At 41.3% G+C, this 20180-nt stretch overlaps 1 protein-coding gene across 6 annotated transcripts in view; it reads left to right on the top strand.

Annotated features, from left to right (window-relative positions):
* The window catches only part of dtnbb (dystrobrevin, beta b), a 38759-nt gene extending 18866 nt beyond the window's left edge, over positions 1-19893 (top strand). For 3 of the 6 annotated variants that reach the window (XM_039785335.1, XM_039785333.1, XM_039785334.1), the window contains exons 11-20: positions 6067-6141; positions 11282-11372; positions 12366-12454; positions 13225-13338; positions 15076-15172; positions 15514-15534; positions 17018-17177; positions 18211-18300; positions 18596-18649; positions 19592-19893. In XM_039785335.1, coding sequence (XP_039641269.1) covers positions 6067-6141; positions 11282-11372; positions 12366-12454; positions 13225-13338; positions 15076-15172; positions 15514-15534; positions 17018-17177; positions 18211-18300; positions 18596-18649; positions 19592-19617 — 817 coding nt within the window. In that variant the 3' untranslated portion in view covers positions 19618-19893. The remainder of the gene's footprint in view (positions 1-6066; positions 6142-11281; positions 11373-12365; positions 12455-13224; positions 13339-15075; positions 15173-15513; positions 15535-17017; positions 17178-18210; positions 18301-18595; positions 18650-19591) is intronic. The other 3 variants (XM_039785336.1, XM_039785337.1, XM_039785338.1) reach the window with 3 other exon arrangements.
* Positions 19894-20180: the final 287 nt, after the last annotated feature.

Here is a 20180-nt window from a genome sequence, read left to right as displayed (position 1 = left end):
TAAAACGCTCTTACTGGGTGAGCTAGTATGAGCTACTAATGTTTGCCCAATTTTACCGCATTGTCCTGCTGCCTTGATGTTTAGTAATCCTCTAAGAAAGATGATTGAGATCCTGAAAGCCTGTTGTTGACCAGGTTCAATCCCCTCCAAATGACACAAACCATGCGAAGAAAAAAAAAGTGTCTTCTCTGACAAGCTAGCCATTTTTTTTCCTGGAGAACCATATCATGTTGAATCTGATTATTTTACCAGTGGTTTGGTTTAACAATATCCCGCGGCTGGTGGGCAACTATGTGTTTCATCTAAGGTTTTTCTTCAGAAGGCAGACTTTCAAATGTATGCTGTAGAAGATAATTCATCAACTCAGAATTATATTAATTTCTAAGTTACTCAGTACTACTAAAAGTCTGGAAGTCTTTGGATAGAAAGTCCATGAACTTCTTGTCCTTATGTTCACCTTTAAGACTTTAATAGACAAAGTGCATTCTCATGCTCTTGCAGATGGCATTTGGCAAGGTTGGTGTGGCACTGTGTGTGTGTGTATGTGTGGTGTGTGTGTGTGTGTGTGTGCATTGACTTTTAAGATAATGGATGTGACTGTTGACCCCTGAGACTTGTTTGTTTGTCTCTCCATCTCTATTGTATTGTCTTGGTCAGGGAAGGTGGGGCTTGCTATTTACCAAAAGTCCCCGTCTTTGATGATGTCAAAATGTCTATTTTTGGTTTCAGTAGCATTTATGTTTTTATCTGTGTGTGGTGATAAAGTAGTGCCTCTCATCAATTGTGCCAAGAAAAGATGTTTTCTAAACCTCATGACCATTCAAATTATGTATTCTTTGGTGACTGCCATTATCAATTTTAGGTCAGATTAAATGCTTCCATATTTAACTGTGCAGGTCTTCTAACTGCAGAACTTATTTTTTTGCGAAATCATCCATCCATCCATCCATCCATCTTCGTCCGCTTATCCGGTGTCGGGTCGCGGGGGGAGCAGCTCCAGCAGGGGACCCCAAACTTCCCTTTCCCGAGCCACATTAACCAGCTCTGACTGGGGGATCCCGAGGCGTTCCCAGGCCAGGTTGGAGATATAATCCCTCCACCTAGTCCTGGGTCTTCCCCGAGGCCTCCTCCCAGCTGGACGTGCCTGGAACACCTCCCTAGGGAGGCGCCCAGGGGGCATCCTTACCAGATGCCCGAACCACCTCAACTGGCTCCTTTCGACGCAAAGGAGCAGCGGCTCTACTCCGAGCTCCTCACGGATGACTGAGCTTCTCACCCTATCTCTAAGGGAGATGCCAGCCACCCTCCTGAGGAAACCCATTTCGGCCGCTTGTACCCTGGATCTCGTTCTTCGGTCATGACCCAGCCTTCATGACCATAGGTGAGGGTAGGAACGAAAACTGACCGGTAGATCGAGAGCTTTGCCTTCTGGCTCAGCTTCTCTTTCGGCCACAACGGTGCGATAGATGGAATGTAATACCGCACCCGCTGCGCGATTCTCCCGACCAATCTCCCGCGCCATTGTCCCCTCACTCGCGAACAAAACCCCAAGGTACTTGAACTCCTTCACTTGGGGTAAGGACTCATTCCCTACCTGGAGAAGGCATTCCATCGGTTTCCTGCTGAGAACCATGGCCTCCGATTTAGAGGTGCTGATCCTCATCCCAACCGCTTCACACTCGGCTGCGAACCGATCCAGTGAGTGCTGAAGGTCGCAGGCCGATGATGCCATCAGGACCACATCATCTGCAAAAAGCAGCAATGAGATCCCCAGCCCACCGAACTGCAACCCCTCCCCACCCCGACTACGCCTCGATATCCTGTCCATAAATATTACAAACAGGATTGGTGACAAAGCGCAGCCCTGGCGGAGGCCAACCCTCACCTGAAACGAGTCCGACTTACTGCCGAGATTATTGGCAAATCATATCCGAAGAAAATGCAATGTGTGTGTTTTATGCACACATGGCTGTAAATATCCAGACCTTATTATTTATTTATATGGCACATAATTGGAGATTATAACGTTTAAATGATTGATACTACTCTATCTGTTGGAAACAGGGGGAAACAGCTAGCCTGGCTCTACCCTAAAGTAACATAATCCACCTACCAGCGCCTCTAAAGCTCACTAATTAAAACGTTATATCTTGTTTGTTTCATTGACAAAAAAGGAGAGTCAACGCACCGTCCAGTTCCAAGAAACAGTCCGACACGTAAACAAAAAAAGTTGAACTATTCCTTTAAATCCAACATTCCAATTGTACTGTGAATCTTATTTGTGCACTCTCTGCAGCCACGAGCCATAAGGAAGAGCTGGCACTAATGGAATAATTCTCGCTTCTTAACAGTCAATATCAGAGAAATTATGGGTGAATACAGTAATTGTCCGCCTATACCATTCCCATGATGACTCCCCTGCTGGCTACAGAAATCTTCTCTCAAACTCATCCCTTAGATAGTTAGTCACAGGAAAACTACAAACTACCACCTCCAATTTTATTCTGAATTGACTTCCTTTTATTGATGATCCATTACAGAGAGAGAAATGTGCTGTTGGTGTTCTATAAATAGTGCATGCAAGTTCTGATGAATGTTGTCTGTAAAGAGGTGTTATTTTATGTTGTGAACCAGGAAACATACATCTCTGTGTGTGTGTGTGTGTGTGTGTGTGTGTGTGTGTGTGTGTGTGTGTGTGTGTGTGTGTGTGTGTGTATGTGAGGCTGACGAAGCGCCTGTGAGTGAGTAATAATGGCAGAATCAGGGTAGAGCGTCAGACTTGATCAAAACTCCTAAACTGAATGGACATGAGTCTCCCAGTTGTCCAACCCCTTGCATCTTTTCCAGACAAAGTGTTTCTATTCTGATACTGTTTTTGAAATATTTACTGGCTTCTGAAAGCTAAGACTAACAGCAAGCTGAGCTGTGAATTTTTCCCTCCACTCAAACTGTCAGCGAGATTCTTGAGGATTTGTGTTTTGGAGAGGAGTTATAGGTTTAGGATGCAGTCTGTCTCAGGAACTTTAAATCTATGATATGGCTTCTTACCTTCAGACTTAGCGCCGCTTCTGCAAAAAGACTTGGAGCATCGAAATAGAGTCGAAAATAGGCACCTTACTGTACTTTGCATTAATGTGGAACACGCACTATAGTCTCAAATTCTCAGTGCCATGTTTAATGTTTAGCAATTTTCCACTCTATATAATCCCCAGAAATCCCTTTACAATTTTAAAATGCCTCCTCTGTTTTTAACATCTTTTTGTATTCTCCGGGTCAATGCAAATTCCATCAATGTCATTAAAATGGAGAGAAGGGGCAAGCAATTCTCTTTTCTGGGAGCGTGATCCATTGGGTTTTTATGGCAGAGGCACTGGGGAATAGGAGCACCTTTGCCAGCAGGAGAGGACGCTTCATGTTTGCATATTATTTCTAGCCGGCAAAGGACTATTGAAGGCAGCCGTGCATCCGTTGTTTGTCAGAAATAAGGTGAATGAATGTGAGTGTATGAAGCTCCAACTTAATATCCCCCTGTACCCCTGCCAACTGCCAAGTACAAGTAAAGGGTGGTACATTGTCATTCACTGCACGGAGGTAGCACGAGGCTTAGCGCATTGCAGACTTTGATCTCTTAGAGCCTAAATGTTGTGTCAACTCACTCCCATTTGACCTCTGAGGCACCGGCTGAATTACTGGACTGTGTGTCTATAATCAGCATTTCTTCAGTCAGTGAAACACAGGGCTGCAGAGTGCAGACACTGATGTGAATGAGTTAGGACGCCTGTTAGAATGAATCCAAATCTTAGAGGAAAATACTTTTACGTAAGAAGCTACTTTTTCTATGCGCCTTAAAGTTCCACAGGAGTTATATTGGTGTACTTGAAAAGGACCGATGATTATTTCTAGAAGGATAGCTGTGAAAAGCTTTGACTTACATAACTCGCTGAAGGTAAGAGGAAGAGTTAAAGGACCAGAGTGTAGGATTTAGGAGGGTATATATATATTATATTTTATATATATATATATATATATATATATATATATATAAAATGTTTTCTCAAAATGAGAACTGTTGTGTTTTTGTTAGCTTAGAATGAGCCCTTCAGGGAGCAGGTCCTCTTCTAGTAGCCCATAACGGACAAACCCAACCCTGACTCTAGAGGGGGCCTGTCACGTTTTCACGTTGAAGTGAAGGCCACCGTAGGTTCTACTACACGCTTGGAAAGGGAGGGGTGAGGGAAGGGGTATTCACTTGGTTGCGATCTGCAACCTCACCGTTAGATGCCACTAAATCCCACACACTTCTCCTTTAAGATATGTAAATTCAATTAAAGTATAACTGCAGAGGCCAGTTTGTTTTCCTGAAGGGATGAGAGTAGATGTGTGCTTTTTTTAAATAAGTTGCAATTGAGGTACTTTCCCTAATTTCCAGTGTGTATTCATGTTAGAGAGGTGACAAGACAGGAGTCAGAGGAAAGAGAGAGAGAGAGAGAGAGAGAGAGAGAGAGAGAGAGAGAGAGAGTGTGTGAGAGACAGAGAGTGAGAGAGAAATCCACATCGTCATGAAGTCATGTGACCACTGAGTTTCCTTGGAGACAGCAGCAGTGTAGTACATTGAGATGCTTGCTCAGTTGAGGGCAGATTAGGCATCTGGCAACAGCAGCAGTTGGATGTATTTTGCCAGCCAGGCAGGTGCTTTCTCTCCTAACAGAGGTAAGTGTGATGCCCCCCGTGCCTCCTCTTCTGTCTGCACCTTCAGGGTGCATTATTGCAATGTAATGAGCGTTAAATGAGATGAGGTAGTATTTGTGCACACAATCTGTCTGTGAAGGAGACTATAAGGCAGCGTGTGCAGGTTTGAGTAGTGACAGTCGCTTTTTTTCTTTTTCCTGTTATTATACTATTGCTTAAAACATAAAAATTGGCAGGATTAAGATATAATATAATTCACACATTACTTATGTAGAACGGTCCATTTGAATCTTTTAGGCTAGTCCTGAGGGAAATTTAAATGTATATGAACCAATAAATAATTGCAATGTGTCTTTAAAAAGAACACGCTGTACCCCTATGAGCACCCCCATTATTGCAGGGAATATGTACTTTGGTTTGTGAACAACTAACAAATTATTTTAATGCAATTAGTGATCCAGAAATTATGCAGTTTCTCTTGCTCTTATTTTTAGTAACACAATAATATACAGAAGACTGTGAGTGCTGTTGAGGCACTTTGTGGCACCGTAGAAAAAACAAGCGCTCTGTGTCTTGTGCTGATAACAGTGTGCACAGAGCACAATGTGGATATAAATAGTTTGATTTTGGCCAAAAATGCTGATTGGACAAATAAGCATAATAGGACACCATGCTGTTCAGTCCTTTGCCTTTTAAGTGATAATGAGTGCTTTAAATAAAACAGTCCATCACAATAGAATCAACTACAGTGAGATACTATGCGCAGATTGAGGAGATGCGACTACAGAGACATGAAAATCAAGTGCTATTTTCTGTGGCGGTTGAAGCGGAGAGCACCTGAGATGTGCAGAGTGATTATGTTGATCCATTAATGAGACTCTGTGGTCCGAGGGTTTGGGCTCCGATGAGCTCCAAGGGCCACCGAATCAGCCGCCAGATGGACCCCATCGCTTTGTTTACTCTCACAAATTACCTCCCACAATGTCACCTTTCCTAGTTTTTCACAGACTTCCAGTTTAATTAGTTTCCTTGTTTGCTGTTGTTGCTCTTGCTCATGTTAATTAGGTTGAAGCTAATAGCCCTAAAAACATTTAAATTGCTGTACCCGGGAAAAGTCAATTATTTCGCTCCAATTTTAACTAAACTGTAACTCAAGTACAACATGTTGCCTATTGTTGTGAACCACACTAAGTATTTTATTAAAATCCCCCCTGCCTCCCTTTCTTACTCTCCTTTGTACAGTTGGATTAAATTGAAGTCAGGATCGCTGATTCATGATTACTAATAAAATGCAAATGCCCTCTACTCCATTCCCTGGTGACAAGCCCCACAGGCCTCTACAGTGTAGCATTAAAGACCTCTAATCTTGTCTTTTAGTCAGCCGAAACCAGTGGCCAACAACATGAACGACACAATGCTCATGTCCTCTGGGGCACCTACTCCTACCAAAAGGTAAGCACCGCCAGGCGTAACGCACCATGTCTTTTTAAAGATATTATTCTAATTATTCCACAGAATTAGCTAATGTATTCTTTAAAGATGAAAAAATTTTACTTTAAGTTACACACATGCAAAAATAAGTTCAATCCCTCAGAATTCACTCTGTGCTCAGAATAGGTGACAGATTCTCTCTGATCAGTGGAAACCACAAGAAAAGCGCAGAAAATCAGACTACAGATGTTATTTTTTCCCTCACATTGACACACATTTTTGCATCCGAGCAGCATGCCCTTGTTAGTGTATTTTTAGAGAAAAACTTGTTACGCTGTCATGAAGGATATGTGAGCACTCCTACTAGAGTGTTGATTTGACAAATAGATTAGGATAGAATTGGAGCCTCACCATGTAAGCAGAAAGCTGGCGAGGGCTCCGTGAAAGCAGCCTAATTGTCTTCTCATTTCAGCCCCTCTCAGTTAAAGGCCACCTCTATTATTATTTGCTCACAGTGGTAATGAACCATTGTGGTTATGAATGATTATGGAGGGCACTCTGAGGCGGCTTTAATGTATCTGCACTACGTCCTGCAAGTCTGTTCTGGGTGAACTTTTCCTTTCCTTTCGTGTACAGTATCTCTCTCCAACATCTTTCCGGCAATTAATGTTTGCAAGATGGGACTGCTCAGGGACTCAGGACTTGCCCACAGCACATTAGAAGAGGGACGAGACATCAGTGTCTGGTGTACAGAAAGAATAGATCAACCCTGATCATGTGTTTGACTAAAATCCAGACTAAATTAAGACTGAGCCGGGCTATCATTCAGTACTACACCAAGGATCCAGGCTGCTGAAGGACAGCATGCACACTGCAAAAAATGTCCATCACAGCAAAACTAAACCTTAAAATGTGTAATAAAGGGTTGAGGTAACACCAATATTCCCTTACTTCTCTCTTTGACATTACAAGTATAATTATCTGACCCTGCTGGAAGATTTCCTATCTATGTTTAGAAAAGTGAGATGTTAACAATCGATACCAGATTAAGTTACCTGCAGAGATGAACATTTTGTGCAGTGCAGTCTTGTCTCTGGGGGCTGACAGTATCAACATCAGAGCGGGATTGAAGGAAGCTGACAAGATAGGGACACCCGAGGCGGTGAACGATGCCTTGCATCCAGACCCGTGGAGGTCAGTGGAAGACATAATGTGTCGCAGCATGTACCAGAGCAAGGCGACGCTCTCCTGAGGTTTATTTCACTGTGGCAGTAATGAAGAAGTCTGATAACCTTTGTCTTGGCATTTTGCTCTGAGTCAGAGCTGCTTTGGGAAGATGTCATGCACCGAGGATGCTGTTACCTCGGGGGCGCATAACAACTACAAAGCTGCCATATTTAGGGCAGAAATTGCGCATTAAGCCACCGCGACGCTTCCAAAATAGGTTGTGTTGAGAGAGTCGGTGTGGATACCGGGAAATAAGGTGTTGAGAGGAGTGCAACCTTCACTTAGGTTTGGTTGCAGAGAACAGAAGGCCAGTTCCTACCAGCCTCTCACTGTGTCACATTTGGTTTGTAAATATTAATCTATTATTATAATTACCCGGCACTGGCCTGCCTGCTTTCACATGAAGGACTTATGAGTCAAAGATGCTACTGCTGAATAATGCAAAGCTCCTTGTGGCTCTGCCTCAGTTCAAGAGCCCCAAACTGAAAAGCGGAACCAGTGCTGTCCTCTGTTTGTTGACCCTTCCAGATTCAGAGGAAACATGCATACATACAAAACACATTCACTAATGTGTGTCTGAATGTACACAATGCAAAGTTGTGGCTGTTGTGCTTCCAGCCTCCATCACAGTCTGCTCTCGGATACTGTCAGCTCTGCTGACATGGCATGTGCTCCCTCCCACCTCACTCTCTCTCTCAGACAATCGCTCACCACTAGCTCGTCCTCCAAGGGCAAATCGCAATTTATTACCCGTTAGTCATGCAGAACCACGGCGGCAGAAGATAAAATAAAAAAAATAAATTAAAAGGCTGTCTTGAGCCTGATGAGTTTTAATTCAGTTAACTGAGAATTGACCAAATGTGAGTCAGTGTGGAAACACAGCAGTTTGTGTTTCTTTTAGGAGTTGTTGTAACGTAGGATTTATGAACTCCTGAAATATTTAATCTAGTGACACATGCTTAACATAAAAGTTTAGATTAAAACATTCCTTAACGTCAAAACAGTATGCTAAATACCTCAAATGGAACTAGTCAGGCTTTGTAATAATTCAATATGATCATGTATTGATTTACAGTGGAATTGTACTGTAATAAAATATGTTGTTATTCTGCAATCACAACTAATTAATCAAAACTAATGACTCCAAGTTGATTTGAATAAAAAATCTAATAAAATTTGTTATAGAATGTTTTGTTTTACATGTGTTAAAGGCCCAATTTGTAGGAATTTCTCCCATCTAGCGTTGAGATCATATATCGCAGTCAACTCTCTCGCGCCACGCAGTTCAAAGTACGTATTACAGCTACGATAGCCTTCACGCTCTTTTCAATATCCTTTTTCTTTTTCTGGGCGAAGAAGAAGACTCCTGTTCCTGAAATTTGGATTTTGAATACGTGTGGTCCTCCAGGTTTCCTTCTTCAAACTTGCCGGGAAGCTACGATACCCATTAGCAGCATAAGCAGCACCTGTGAGTTTATCACGTGACAGCGAAAACGTGAAAGGCGGAGCAGTATGTCCTGTATGTCCCTTACCGGCTAACGTATTTCAAGATGGCGCATGAATATGGAGCGTCTACCCCAGTTCACGCGAATGCAAATGTAAAATTACAAGCCAAAAGGAATACTTGGAATTGATGTTGGAGGTAAATATTCATGAAAAAGGACAAGTTTGTGAACGGGCAACACACTAAACACATTACACTCTGGACCTTTAAGAGTTTTGTCTGAAATAATGCATAACCGTGGAAGAAAATGATTTAATTACTGTAAATGTTATTTTGCCTACATTTGGTAACATTAACTTGAAGTCGCCCTATTTAGCATTTATACACAGGAAAAAAAAAAAAAAAGTTTAATTATGAGTGGAGCTCATAATTAAACATAACATTAGGCCAGGGATTGCTGTGTTAATAAAAGAAAATGAGTCGGTACCATGACTGAATGAATGCAACTACACTAAACTCTACAAAAGAGATGTGAAATTGTCAAGAAATGGCCGATATCCATAGCAGTTTATAAGGTCATTATCACAGGTGAATTGGAAGTGGCAAATCAGATCAGTGAAACCCCTAACCAGTGCAAGCTCTCAAGTTACAAGATTTAAATGTGACAGGAAATGAAAGATTTTGAAATGAGTATGACATTTGTCTTTAGAAACAAAGAAATTGGACATATTATGTATAACATTCTGTAAATATATTGTTATTAATATCAGGATATTGATTCTGACCATCAGTCATATTAACAAGTAAACATCCACCATGAATTCTGCAGGGACAATCAGGAACAATATGCATCATCCCTCCAGACGCTCCTTTAACAGCTTTGATCTTTAGTGATAGTACCATCAGGCCAATCAGAACAAAGTCTTTAAAAAGCGCAATCTCTCATGTTTTCAACCAAAAGAGGACCAGTGGTGTCTGAGATATTGTGTTTGGGTGTGTGTGTGTGTGTGTGTGTGTCTAACAAGCATAGTGTGTGCGCGCATTTTACTAATGCGCTGTTAAAATAAAACTGAAATGCTGTTTTATTGACTTTAGACCAGGTTTTTGTTGGTCAATGGCGCAATCACTTTCCACTGCCTCAAGATAGCAATACACCAATAATGCACCTGAACACACCTCCCTGAAAGACCTTTAATTTGCTATTTAAACAACATGGGGGCACTGGACGTGAAATTGACAACAACGTCGGTCTTAAAATAGCAAAGACACTTGCTTTGCGCTGCGCCACGCCGGGTGCAAGATAGGGCCCTATGTGATTTAAGATATAATGTTATTCCACAATTCTCACTTCAGATGAAGTTCCATACAAATGTGAGACAAAAATAAAAGTATCTGGGAAAGATGCCAGTTCAGGAGGGCTTGAAGGCAGTTCAAGCATCTTTGTCCAAAACCTGGAACAGACCATCAGGTGGTGCCAGGAAACTCCCTGATGGAGCAGCTTCTATACTGACGATAGCCCAAAGATCCAGACATGCAGTGCAGCATAAAAAGACCTCGTTGGGTCATAGCATTCTCTTGAGCCAACCCAAGCAGCTCCCTAATGTTCGTTAATGTATTATTTTAATTTTACAAGAAACCTCAGGCTCTGTCTATGCTTTAGCCTGAGGATAAGACTGTAAATTATTTCGAAAGTGCCCCATTTTACAAGACATTTTCTTGACAGCACGGACCAACTGGATGTTTTTTTTTGAGTAAGATGACGCTATCTTGAAACAAGTCAAACATGTATTTTAAGATATCATCACTGGGCGAAGAAAACCCTTAAAACAAGCGAGGTGGGAGCTGGAGCAGATAAAATTATCTCATCACACTGGCAGCTTTTTTTTAATCTGCTTTGAAGAAAGATAAGATTTTAATACAAATGTGGATTAAAAGGCTGGTTTGCAGTGTGTTTAGGGCCTGGGCAGTCGAAGCTGCAGGGGCCGTGGTTGTTGTTGCAGCGGGTTTGAAGCCAGATTAGGTTTAATGGTCTTAATCATCGCTCACTCTCCAGTCAGTTAGCTGGAGCCCAGCACCATTTCAGCTCTCCTTCACTCTTCATTGCAGACCGCCTGCCATGAAGGGACAGCATATGTCCTGTCATCTGTCCACACCATATGCCACACCCATGATCATTTAAAGTCTCATGCCTTATTTGACATTTCCAGTCAGTGATGAAATGGCCAGAACGGGGATTGGCACTGCCACAACTACATTTGGCATGCTGCATTCTCTCTTAGCCATCTCATTTCATTGTTATGTCCAATTATCTCAGACTGTCTATCAACACAGGAGTCAAAGCCAAGTGTCAGGGCACCTTAACTATAAAAGTTTTACATGATCACTTTGACTCTACAAACTTTCTCTTCTACTTACATAAGATCTTTTCACATTGGAGTGAGTGTTGCTCTATATGTGTTGATGTATTTCTCTGTCTGTGACTTTGGGCAGTGTCTTGGAGAGTCCCAGCCGGCTAGATGAAGAGCACCGCCTCATCGCTCGATACGCTGCCCGCCTGGCAGCCGAGGCGGGCAACTCCACAGTGAGTGTCTCGCAGGACTGCCCGTGGTGGGCTTGAGTCAACCTGCATTTCACATCTAATGCTTTGACAATTTATTGTTAGGCGCCTCATTGTGACTGGAGAACTAAAAAATTTAAGCTGCAGTGTGAAGACTACTCATGCTTACATGTCAGACTCTGTAACTATTAATGAAGTGCTCTGATTTCCCATCAGTTTTACTTGTCCCATAAGTTTTAAATTCAAAATCATCTGCTGTCAATATCTTGTTGTAGAAACATTTTTGGAGATCATGCTCAACGCTAACCACGGTGACAAATACGTTTCCTGTTACTGCTTCACCAGTTAATGTTTAGCAGTGGCACTAGGAAAGGTTTGCACTAGCAGTAACTTATTACACTTTCTGACAGTGAACAGTAAACACAAGGCTGAGGTCAATTAGATGAAACTGTGCTGGATTACATGCATTTTTCCTGTGAATCCCTCACACGTATGTAGGCAATTTGAATCCAGCGCAGGAATGGTGGACTCTGCCACCACCAATTAAAACTACTATATAGACAGATAATTACAGAATGTGAATACATTAATGGCTTTTAAAGATATCAAAAATACAGTTTGAGTTCATAAAAAAAATTATAACTTCAAAGGCCTTACAAACAATATGACTAAATAAACACCATAAAGGGTCTTTGATAAAAAGCAAAAGGTAGAAGCTTGTGTACATAAAAAGTTCAGGACAGAAGTTAACTACAACTCCCAGGAACAGTTCGCTTAAGGCAGAAAAGAATCATGTAGAGTTACTTTGGGTTTATTTGGATTTGTACTTTGCATCCCTTTATATGAAGGGATAAAGGAAAGCTTTGGTGAGATGGAATGGCTCCCTGTTTATGCAGAAACATAATAAGTCTCCAGTTGAGTCATTACTGCTCACCATGGTCAGAAGGTAGCTGTTGCTGTTTGGCTTTTGTTCTCCCACCGTTGTTAATGCCATACTATGCTAATTTTGTTTTTCAGCAACAATGTCCTCCAACAGATCTGGGTTTCAACTTTGATGCCAATAAGCAACAGAGACAGCTGATTGCAGAGCTGGAGAACAAAAACAGGTACAATTTATCATGTAAACACTATGAACAAATCAGTATTGTTTTACTGATTGGTTGGCTGGCTGGTTTGCAGTGGTGGAGTATTGTTAACTAATTAACTTAAGTAGGCCACTGTACTTAAATATAGTTTCTAGGTACCTGTACTTTACTTGAATATTTGTATGCCACTTTTTACTTGTAATCTACTACTTTTTACTCCACTAACATTAATCTGTCAACTATAATTGCTACTGTAGTTACTTTGCAGTTTCAGACTTCAGCTTATAAAACATGATGCATTGCTACAAACAAGAGTTGGATGAGAAGATCAATACCACTCTCATATTTGTCCAGTAAATATATGGCTAATGTGAACAGTCGATTAGCTTAGCATAAAGACTAGAAACAGGGGGAAACAGCTAGCCAGATTTATTGCCAAGAGCAATAAATCCCAATAAAGTCTTGTCACACTGTGAGGTTGACAGACAACCAGGGGAGTGGAGACTAACTCTGAAAAGCATATTTCCCTAGCTCTACCTTAACCAGCTACATTAAAATGCTGCTCACTTGTTAGTGCATCAAAAATAATAATAGTAAAACACTATGAAAGCAGCCATTCTACATGAGTAGCAATTTTCCCTTTGTTAGTGTACATGGAAGCACATTTTGCTAAAAATTAGTTCTGTACTTTTAAATACAATTTTTAAATTGTTGTATTACTTCAATTTCAGTAAAGGATCCAGTATTTCTGCTGTTTACTGACTGACTAACTGATTGACTAACTCATTCAGGGAGATCCTTCAGGAGATCCAGCGGCTGCGTTTGGAGCATGAGCAGGCCTCTCAGCCAACCCCAGAAAAAGCCCAGCAGAACCCCACACTTCTGACTGAACTGCGGCTCCTCAGGTATCATCTCTGCTAACACCACCACAGCGCTTATATAAAGCATCTTCTTCCCAACAACAGGAACAAAGAGCCATACATCCAGGACATCAAGTAGTGCAACCACTTCAGGGCTGTTAATGTAGACTAGACTCATTCTTGAAGTAGAAATAATGTCCAGCTAATTCAGGAAGATGTTTTTGAATTAGCTTCACCACCACCACCACCAGCAGCAGCAGCAGTGTGGGCATTTATCATGCTGGCAGGACGCTGAGACCCTTGGGTTCACTTCTTGGAAGAGACGCGTTACAGCTCTTGTTGCCCTGAATGACTCCTTGTTTGTCTGGTCTGGCCTAAATAATGAATGAGCAGTCAGCTTTATTGTCAGCAGTTGTGACAAAGATTTAAATTTGACATTAATTAAAGATGCAGAAAGGGGGACTGAGAAGTTGTTGATGTTCAAATTTTTTGGCTAAGTCCTGGATCTTCACAATCCTACCTACGGCACCTTTAAATGTTTTATAACATAAATTATTGGCTACCATTCAATGCCAGGTCACTTTAAACATTTATAGCAGAACTAGAAATGAGTTTGAATTATACTTCCTCACTCTTTGGCATGTTAGAGGATTGTTGTACAGGCATCTAATTCTATGTTTTATTTTGAAACGGTAATAAAACTGTGAGATACATTTATTCCACTTATTATTTTTCCCAGTTTAATTCATAGATGTCTAGAAACATTTTTCAGCTCACTGTGCCTGTTTGTGATTCAGGTTTTATACCAGGACATTATCGAGTAGTAGTATTGCATCACAGACTGTGCGCTGTGTTGGGAGCCTGGCTGGACGGCTCTGATGATGCCTTTATACAGCCCGGAGATACAGAACACAGCAGAGGTGTTTACAGTCTGCAGATGTTTCTGAATGATAGGTCGACTCCAAACAGAGACAATTGCAAAATGCAGTTACTCATTGTGAACACCAGAGGGTGATAATAAGCCAGAATCCTCACCTAAAAGATAGCCAGATAATTACTGTCAAACTCAAGTTACCTGCAGGGGCCACTTTGTTCCCTGATACTGGAAATACTGCTCTGCATTGTTAGAGTGGTGATTCTGCTGAGATTGTATTCCTGGAGAATACATGAACATAACGCAATACATAAATAAATAATCAATTGTACTCCTCTCTTGAAACTGTCAGTACTCCAGGTCAACATTTTTGATTCATACAGAGACATTTTAGTGTCAGGTGCACCAAAAACCTGTAAAATAGTTATTTGCGGGCCAGATGTAACAGTGAATTAAACAGGTTGGGGCCTCTATTAAATTGACTTATATACCAGATCTGGGCTCCTGGTAACTTTGAGACCCCTGCTTTAGTACAGTACTGTGGCCTGATGCAAATGAAATATGACTACATACATTCAACATGCAGTGTCTGTGTCTGCAACAGATCTTTGAATTATTGGACCCCAAGGTAAATCTGTAACACACATCTGTAGAAAATCTGGGAAAAATCTACAGAAAATAAAGGTATTTGTGAAATAATTTACAGACATGAATCCTCAAACTGTTCACAAAAAAAGGAAATGGATTCCCCCAACAATCAAGGCCCAATAGCTTTGTTAAAGTACAGAGGTGTTTTTTATGAACAGTATGATGTCTACCTGTGCATTGTGTTTTCTTACTGTCCGATCAAAGCAGAACTTCCCCTCTTATGTATTACTGTATCCCCAAACTCTGTCCTTCTGTTGCAGACACAGGAAGGACGAGCTGGAGAGGCGCATGTCGGCCCTGCAGGAGAGCAGACGGGAGCTGATGGTGCAACTGGAGGGACTCATGAGGCTGCTAAAGGTAAGACGACCGCCTCTTTCAAGAAGAATTAAGTGATAAAAAGGCCTCTGAATCAGTTTTGATATCCTATTGTAGGATGGTGCATAAACATTAAGCCATTGTCCTAAATTAAAATAGCATTTTACAGGTTTTGTCAGCGCTCATATAGTTTACATGATTCGGTTTTAAAGCTTGGTGGCATGTTTGATTAAATGAGACGTTGGCATGCGATCTTAAGTTATGTTAATGTGCCGTATGGTGCATGCAGAAATCCCTTTCTTCTTCTTCTTCTTCCGCTGCTTTAATTCTGTTGCTCTCACTCTTCTTGCTCTCTCTCACTGCTTACCTTTGCTGGCTGATAGGATGAGGAACAGAAGCAGGCTGTAAGTTGCCTTTAATTCAGTTTGCAAGGCTCAATACCTGGCTCTAGTCTCAGCACTTAGTTTAATGTGACTGTGTTCCCCCCTTCACACAGATGTTATTGAAGGAAGTTCTAACAGATTTTAAGAAGGGTGTTAGGAAAGATAATAGGATACCACTCTCTAACTGGGTTACAATGATCTAGTCCTTTTATCCGGGCTACTCCACAACATCCTTGCCAGCACCATTGGGGAGCTAAAACTACAGACTGTGACACAAGCTTTAAAATCTGTTTTCTCAGGTCCATGGTCCAAACAAGTTGAGAGAACTGTGTTTTTCTTAGCCCAAATGTCAGGGACCTGTTCCTTTCATCGGCACTAACAACCTCCCTTCTAATGCGACTGCAGTCTGGCCGGCCATCTGCTGCCTGGCCCCGAGCCATCGACCTGGGCCTGCACCAGTCCCAGAGAGACACAGTGATCCTTTCTCTGGGAGATATATCTCTCATTTCAGCACAGGCCCCAGTCGCTCACCCGCACATGCTTCTCATTACCCTCTCGGTGCAGTAAAGGTGAACTATAGACACACAGCCAGCCAGTATAGGATTTCCAAAAGGTTTCCTTACCTTTAAACCACTGTTTTTGTTTGTTCTCCCTATAAGGATCAAGTTATTTTGGTCACATCTGTGTCTATGTTTGTTTTAATAAAAGTCACCTTAAGAAGCACAAAGGTCATCTCTTCACAAAGCTGCAATCTGTGATTGCAATACGGCATCTTCCATTGAAATGCAGTTGTTCCAGAATTGGCTTTGTTGATGCAGAGATTAATTGGATTTTATCTCTCCATCAGATGCCCAGATTGACTAGCACCTTGTAGGTGGAAGATCCAATATGTCATGAAAATAACCAAATATGCCATGCTGTCTGCTAACTATGCAACAGCAAAAAGATGCCTAGTAACATTGGTCAGCTAGTCTTTTTTGCACCTGTCATGGCCAAACACATAAAGAAATTATGTGTATATCTCAATCTTGATAATATAGTATTTATTTGCTGATGCAAATCAAGATTGCGACCAACTCATCTTTCATCTACTCATCATCGTCTTATGTATTATAAGAAGACTACACTTGAGTTTAAAGGAATAGTTGGCCATTTGGGGAAATATGATTTCTGGCCGAGGGAGAGACCACGCTCATGTCTGTACGGTATATATGTAGCTATGTTGATTAGCATAGCTTATTTAGCATTATATCTCTATGTTTAATCCACAAAAAAACAAGAGTAAAAATGACAAGTTGTGGTTCCAGTGGATCAGAGTGGTATCATTCTAATCGACAGCTCAGCAAGATAGAAAATAAGCGTGTTTCCCAAAATGTCAAACTATTTCTTCAACATCTGTTTCAAGACTAACCGATGTGAAACAAGCCTGTAATGTGAGCTGACAGACTCAACAGTTGATTTGCTTGATGATACTGTAACTATCACGGGTGATTTTATGTTACAGTCCCAATCTGGAAGCTCCCCTCATTCCTCCCCTGGTCACGGTGCAGGTTGCTCCATGCCCATGCCCATTCGTTCCACCTCAGCTGGGTCCACCCCGACTCACACACCACAGGACTGCCTGGCAGGGGTTGGAGGGGACGTGCTTGAGGCCTTTGCTCAGGGTGAGTGTGCACTAACACCCGAAAGTGGCAGTTTTTAAGGTATGGACTAAACGATTTGTAGTGGTATACATAGTATCTAAAACTGACTACACATTAACTAACAACAAGATTAAATGCTCTTATGTATTATTTAGTGATAAAAACAGAATGATATAATATTCTATGATAATATTAGCCTGGTCCTACCAGACTCTCTGGCCACTCTCCATTGACAAGTGTTAACTTCCTTGAAGGCGTGTACTCTGTTGAAGTTTAAAACTATTGGATCTGCCCAGAGTCACTCTGTACTGCCATAACCAATCGCTAACATTTGGTCCCGACGTCGGCTTAGCATCGCTAGCGTTCGCCTTAGCCAACTCCTTCACCACTAACGGAGCGAGCTGGAAAATCAAACTTTTCCCAAACCCTGGGGGGAGGAGGGCCACCAAGATCATGGCCACCAACAAAACTCAGCAAATATTGTTCTTGCTCGGGCTTTCACTTCTGGATATTCGGCAGCGTTGCCACAACGGACCGAATGGCTTCGCTCGCATCTTTCTCCGCCGCCATTACGGAACTACAACTCAAACTAGTGCACAACCTCAACGTCATCGTTCTCAGCCACTCCCTCTGTTCGCTGATTGGACCGGTAAAGATTGGCCGGAGAAAACTCAAGAATATACCGCAAAGCCAGACGACGTAATGAAGGAAAATGAAAATTGAGCGGAAGTACATAGGAGGGCGGAGCCAGGCTATGATAATATAACACTGTGAAAGGAGCCACACTGCATAATAAGTACTTTTGATACTTTAGGTACATTTTGCTGATAATATTTCTGTACTTTTAAGTAACATTTTAAATTCAGGACTTGTACTGAAATATTTTTAGGCTTTGGCTTTTCTACTTTGACTTAAGTAAAGGATCTGACTACTTATTCCACACCTGCCACCAGGATATGCACTTCAAGTGCTTTTCCCATTTTACACTTTCACATTACACTGCAAGACTAGAAGCTCCATGTGTTTTTGATTTGATAATGTCTCTATGTTCTAGGTGTACCTAGAAATCTTCGGAATGATCTATTAGTTGCTGCTGACTCAATCACAAACACCATGTCATCACTGGTGAAAGAGCTCCACTCAGGTAAGTCTATAACACGTTTCATGGTTTGAGTCTGTTTTATCATATGGATTATGATTTTGTTTGCTGGAATTTAACATGTCATTACTGAGATATCTTTCTCTGCATGTTTGTCATTCTCACACCTGCTTCTGATTTGTTTCCCTTGATATTTTTTTAGTTTTTACATAGTGACCAAAAACATTGGGCCTCATTCACCAATATCTTGCTAAGCTTTTTCTTAAATTTGTTCTTAAGAACGTTTGGTGAATGAGGCCCATTGTCACTAAAATCTCTGTTTGTTTTTGTTTTTTTACAGTTGATGACGTGGGAGTGGAAGAGGAGACCAACATGAGAAACGGTGGGGACAGAGGTAAGTCTACCAACGTGCTAATAGTTTCCTACTTTAACCTCTCAGAGCCAGTCATACTATTAAGAGTATGCCACTCAAAAACAGAATTGTGTATATCATAAAAATTGGCCAAAACATAAACATGCAGTATTTCCCTCCTTTTTTCTTTTTTTTTTTTAGCTGAAAAAGTAGGAATTATAACTAATTAGTATTATATTGTGCATATATAATGTAGTAGGTAAGCCTAGAACATCCATGGTTGTAATCATTTTATTTCATTCTCAAGATCAAAAGTTACTTATCCTGATATTAAAATTGCTTTCGCATGATAATGGGTTAATTATCGAGAAAACAAGCTGTACCGAAGATACAACTGCAGGTTGTTTTCTCTAGTTAACAGGATAAATACCTTGTTTTCAAAATAAAATTAAAGGCCATTTCGTTACGTCGAGATAACGAGATAATTAACCCATCATCACGAGTAAAAACAACCTGCTGTTATAGTTGGGAAACAACAGCTTGTTTTCTTGAGATAACAAGATAATTAACCCACCATCACGAGAAAATAACTCTGATATACTGAGATAAGAGGATAATTAACTCATGATCTCGAGATAAGGGGATGAAATAAAATGATTGCAACCACAATCATTCTTGTCTTCCGTATATAATAAGGAACAAGTTGCTTGAAGTACATTTTCTGCAACTGGACAAAAAGTAGTTGGTGCTAATTATGACGGCATTTGTTGGCTTGGAAGAATTGGCTGCACCTTTATCGCACCTTTATTAGCCAATAAAATACGTGTTTGGCTCCTTATCATGAGGGTCTGTTACAACCCTCCATCCAAAGTAGCAAGGCACTATGGCACATTGCCACAGAGTCATTTATACTCTTTTACAAATTAATTCAGACTATGCAGGCTGTCAGCACCACTAAATGTGCTCTTCTGTGTGTGTATCCAGGCACATTGAGAGTACAGAAGCACTGAAGACAAGAGAACACCATTCCAACCTGTAAGGACATACAGTCATCAACTGGGAAGAATCAGTTACAACAACAACAACAACAACCCCTGGCATTAGCACGTAGAGTAATGCATGCTGTAATCTAACAAGATTTCACTATGTGAAAAAAACGTCTCTTCACACCTTGCAGGTAGCAAGATGTGTCTAATTAGCGAGTGTGTATGTTGTCCTGTAAACAAAAACTGCTGTAATTACCCAATGATTTCCCTCATGACTGCTAAGGAATGGCTTGCTGTGCCCCAACTGTTCCATTGCAGCAGAACATTCTGTATATAAAATACTGCAAACACATGACCACGGGAACGCCCCGACATGAAGGTGACAACATGTTCCCTGTTGTTGCTTTTGTATGATTAGCGCTAGTATTTTTTCTTTTATCCTTTTTTATAATTTCTGCATGAAGTTGCACTCAAGTCTGGATTTAGGTACTGTACCACGATATGCCAGCTCTCTGTGGGATTTATGATGACAGCTGGGGTGTCAGAAGTGTCTTGCCTCAGAATTCACGCCGAGTGTGTTTACTCGC

Source organism: Perca fluviatilis, chromosome 20 (genome assembly GCF_010015445.1).
Source record: "Perca fluviatilis chromosome 20, GENO_Pfluv_1.0, whole genome shotgun sequence".
Classification (NCBI taxonomy): domain Eukaryota; kingdom Metazoa; phylum Chordata; class Actinopteri; order Perciformes; family Percidae; genus Perca; species Perca fluviatilis.
This window is presented reverse-complemented; position numbering and strand designations above follow the sequence as displayed.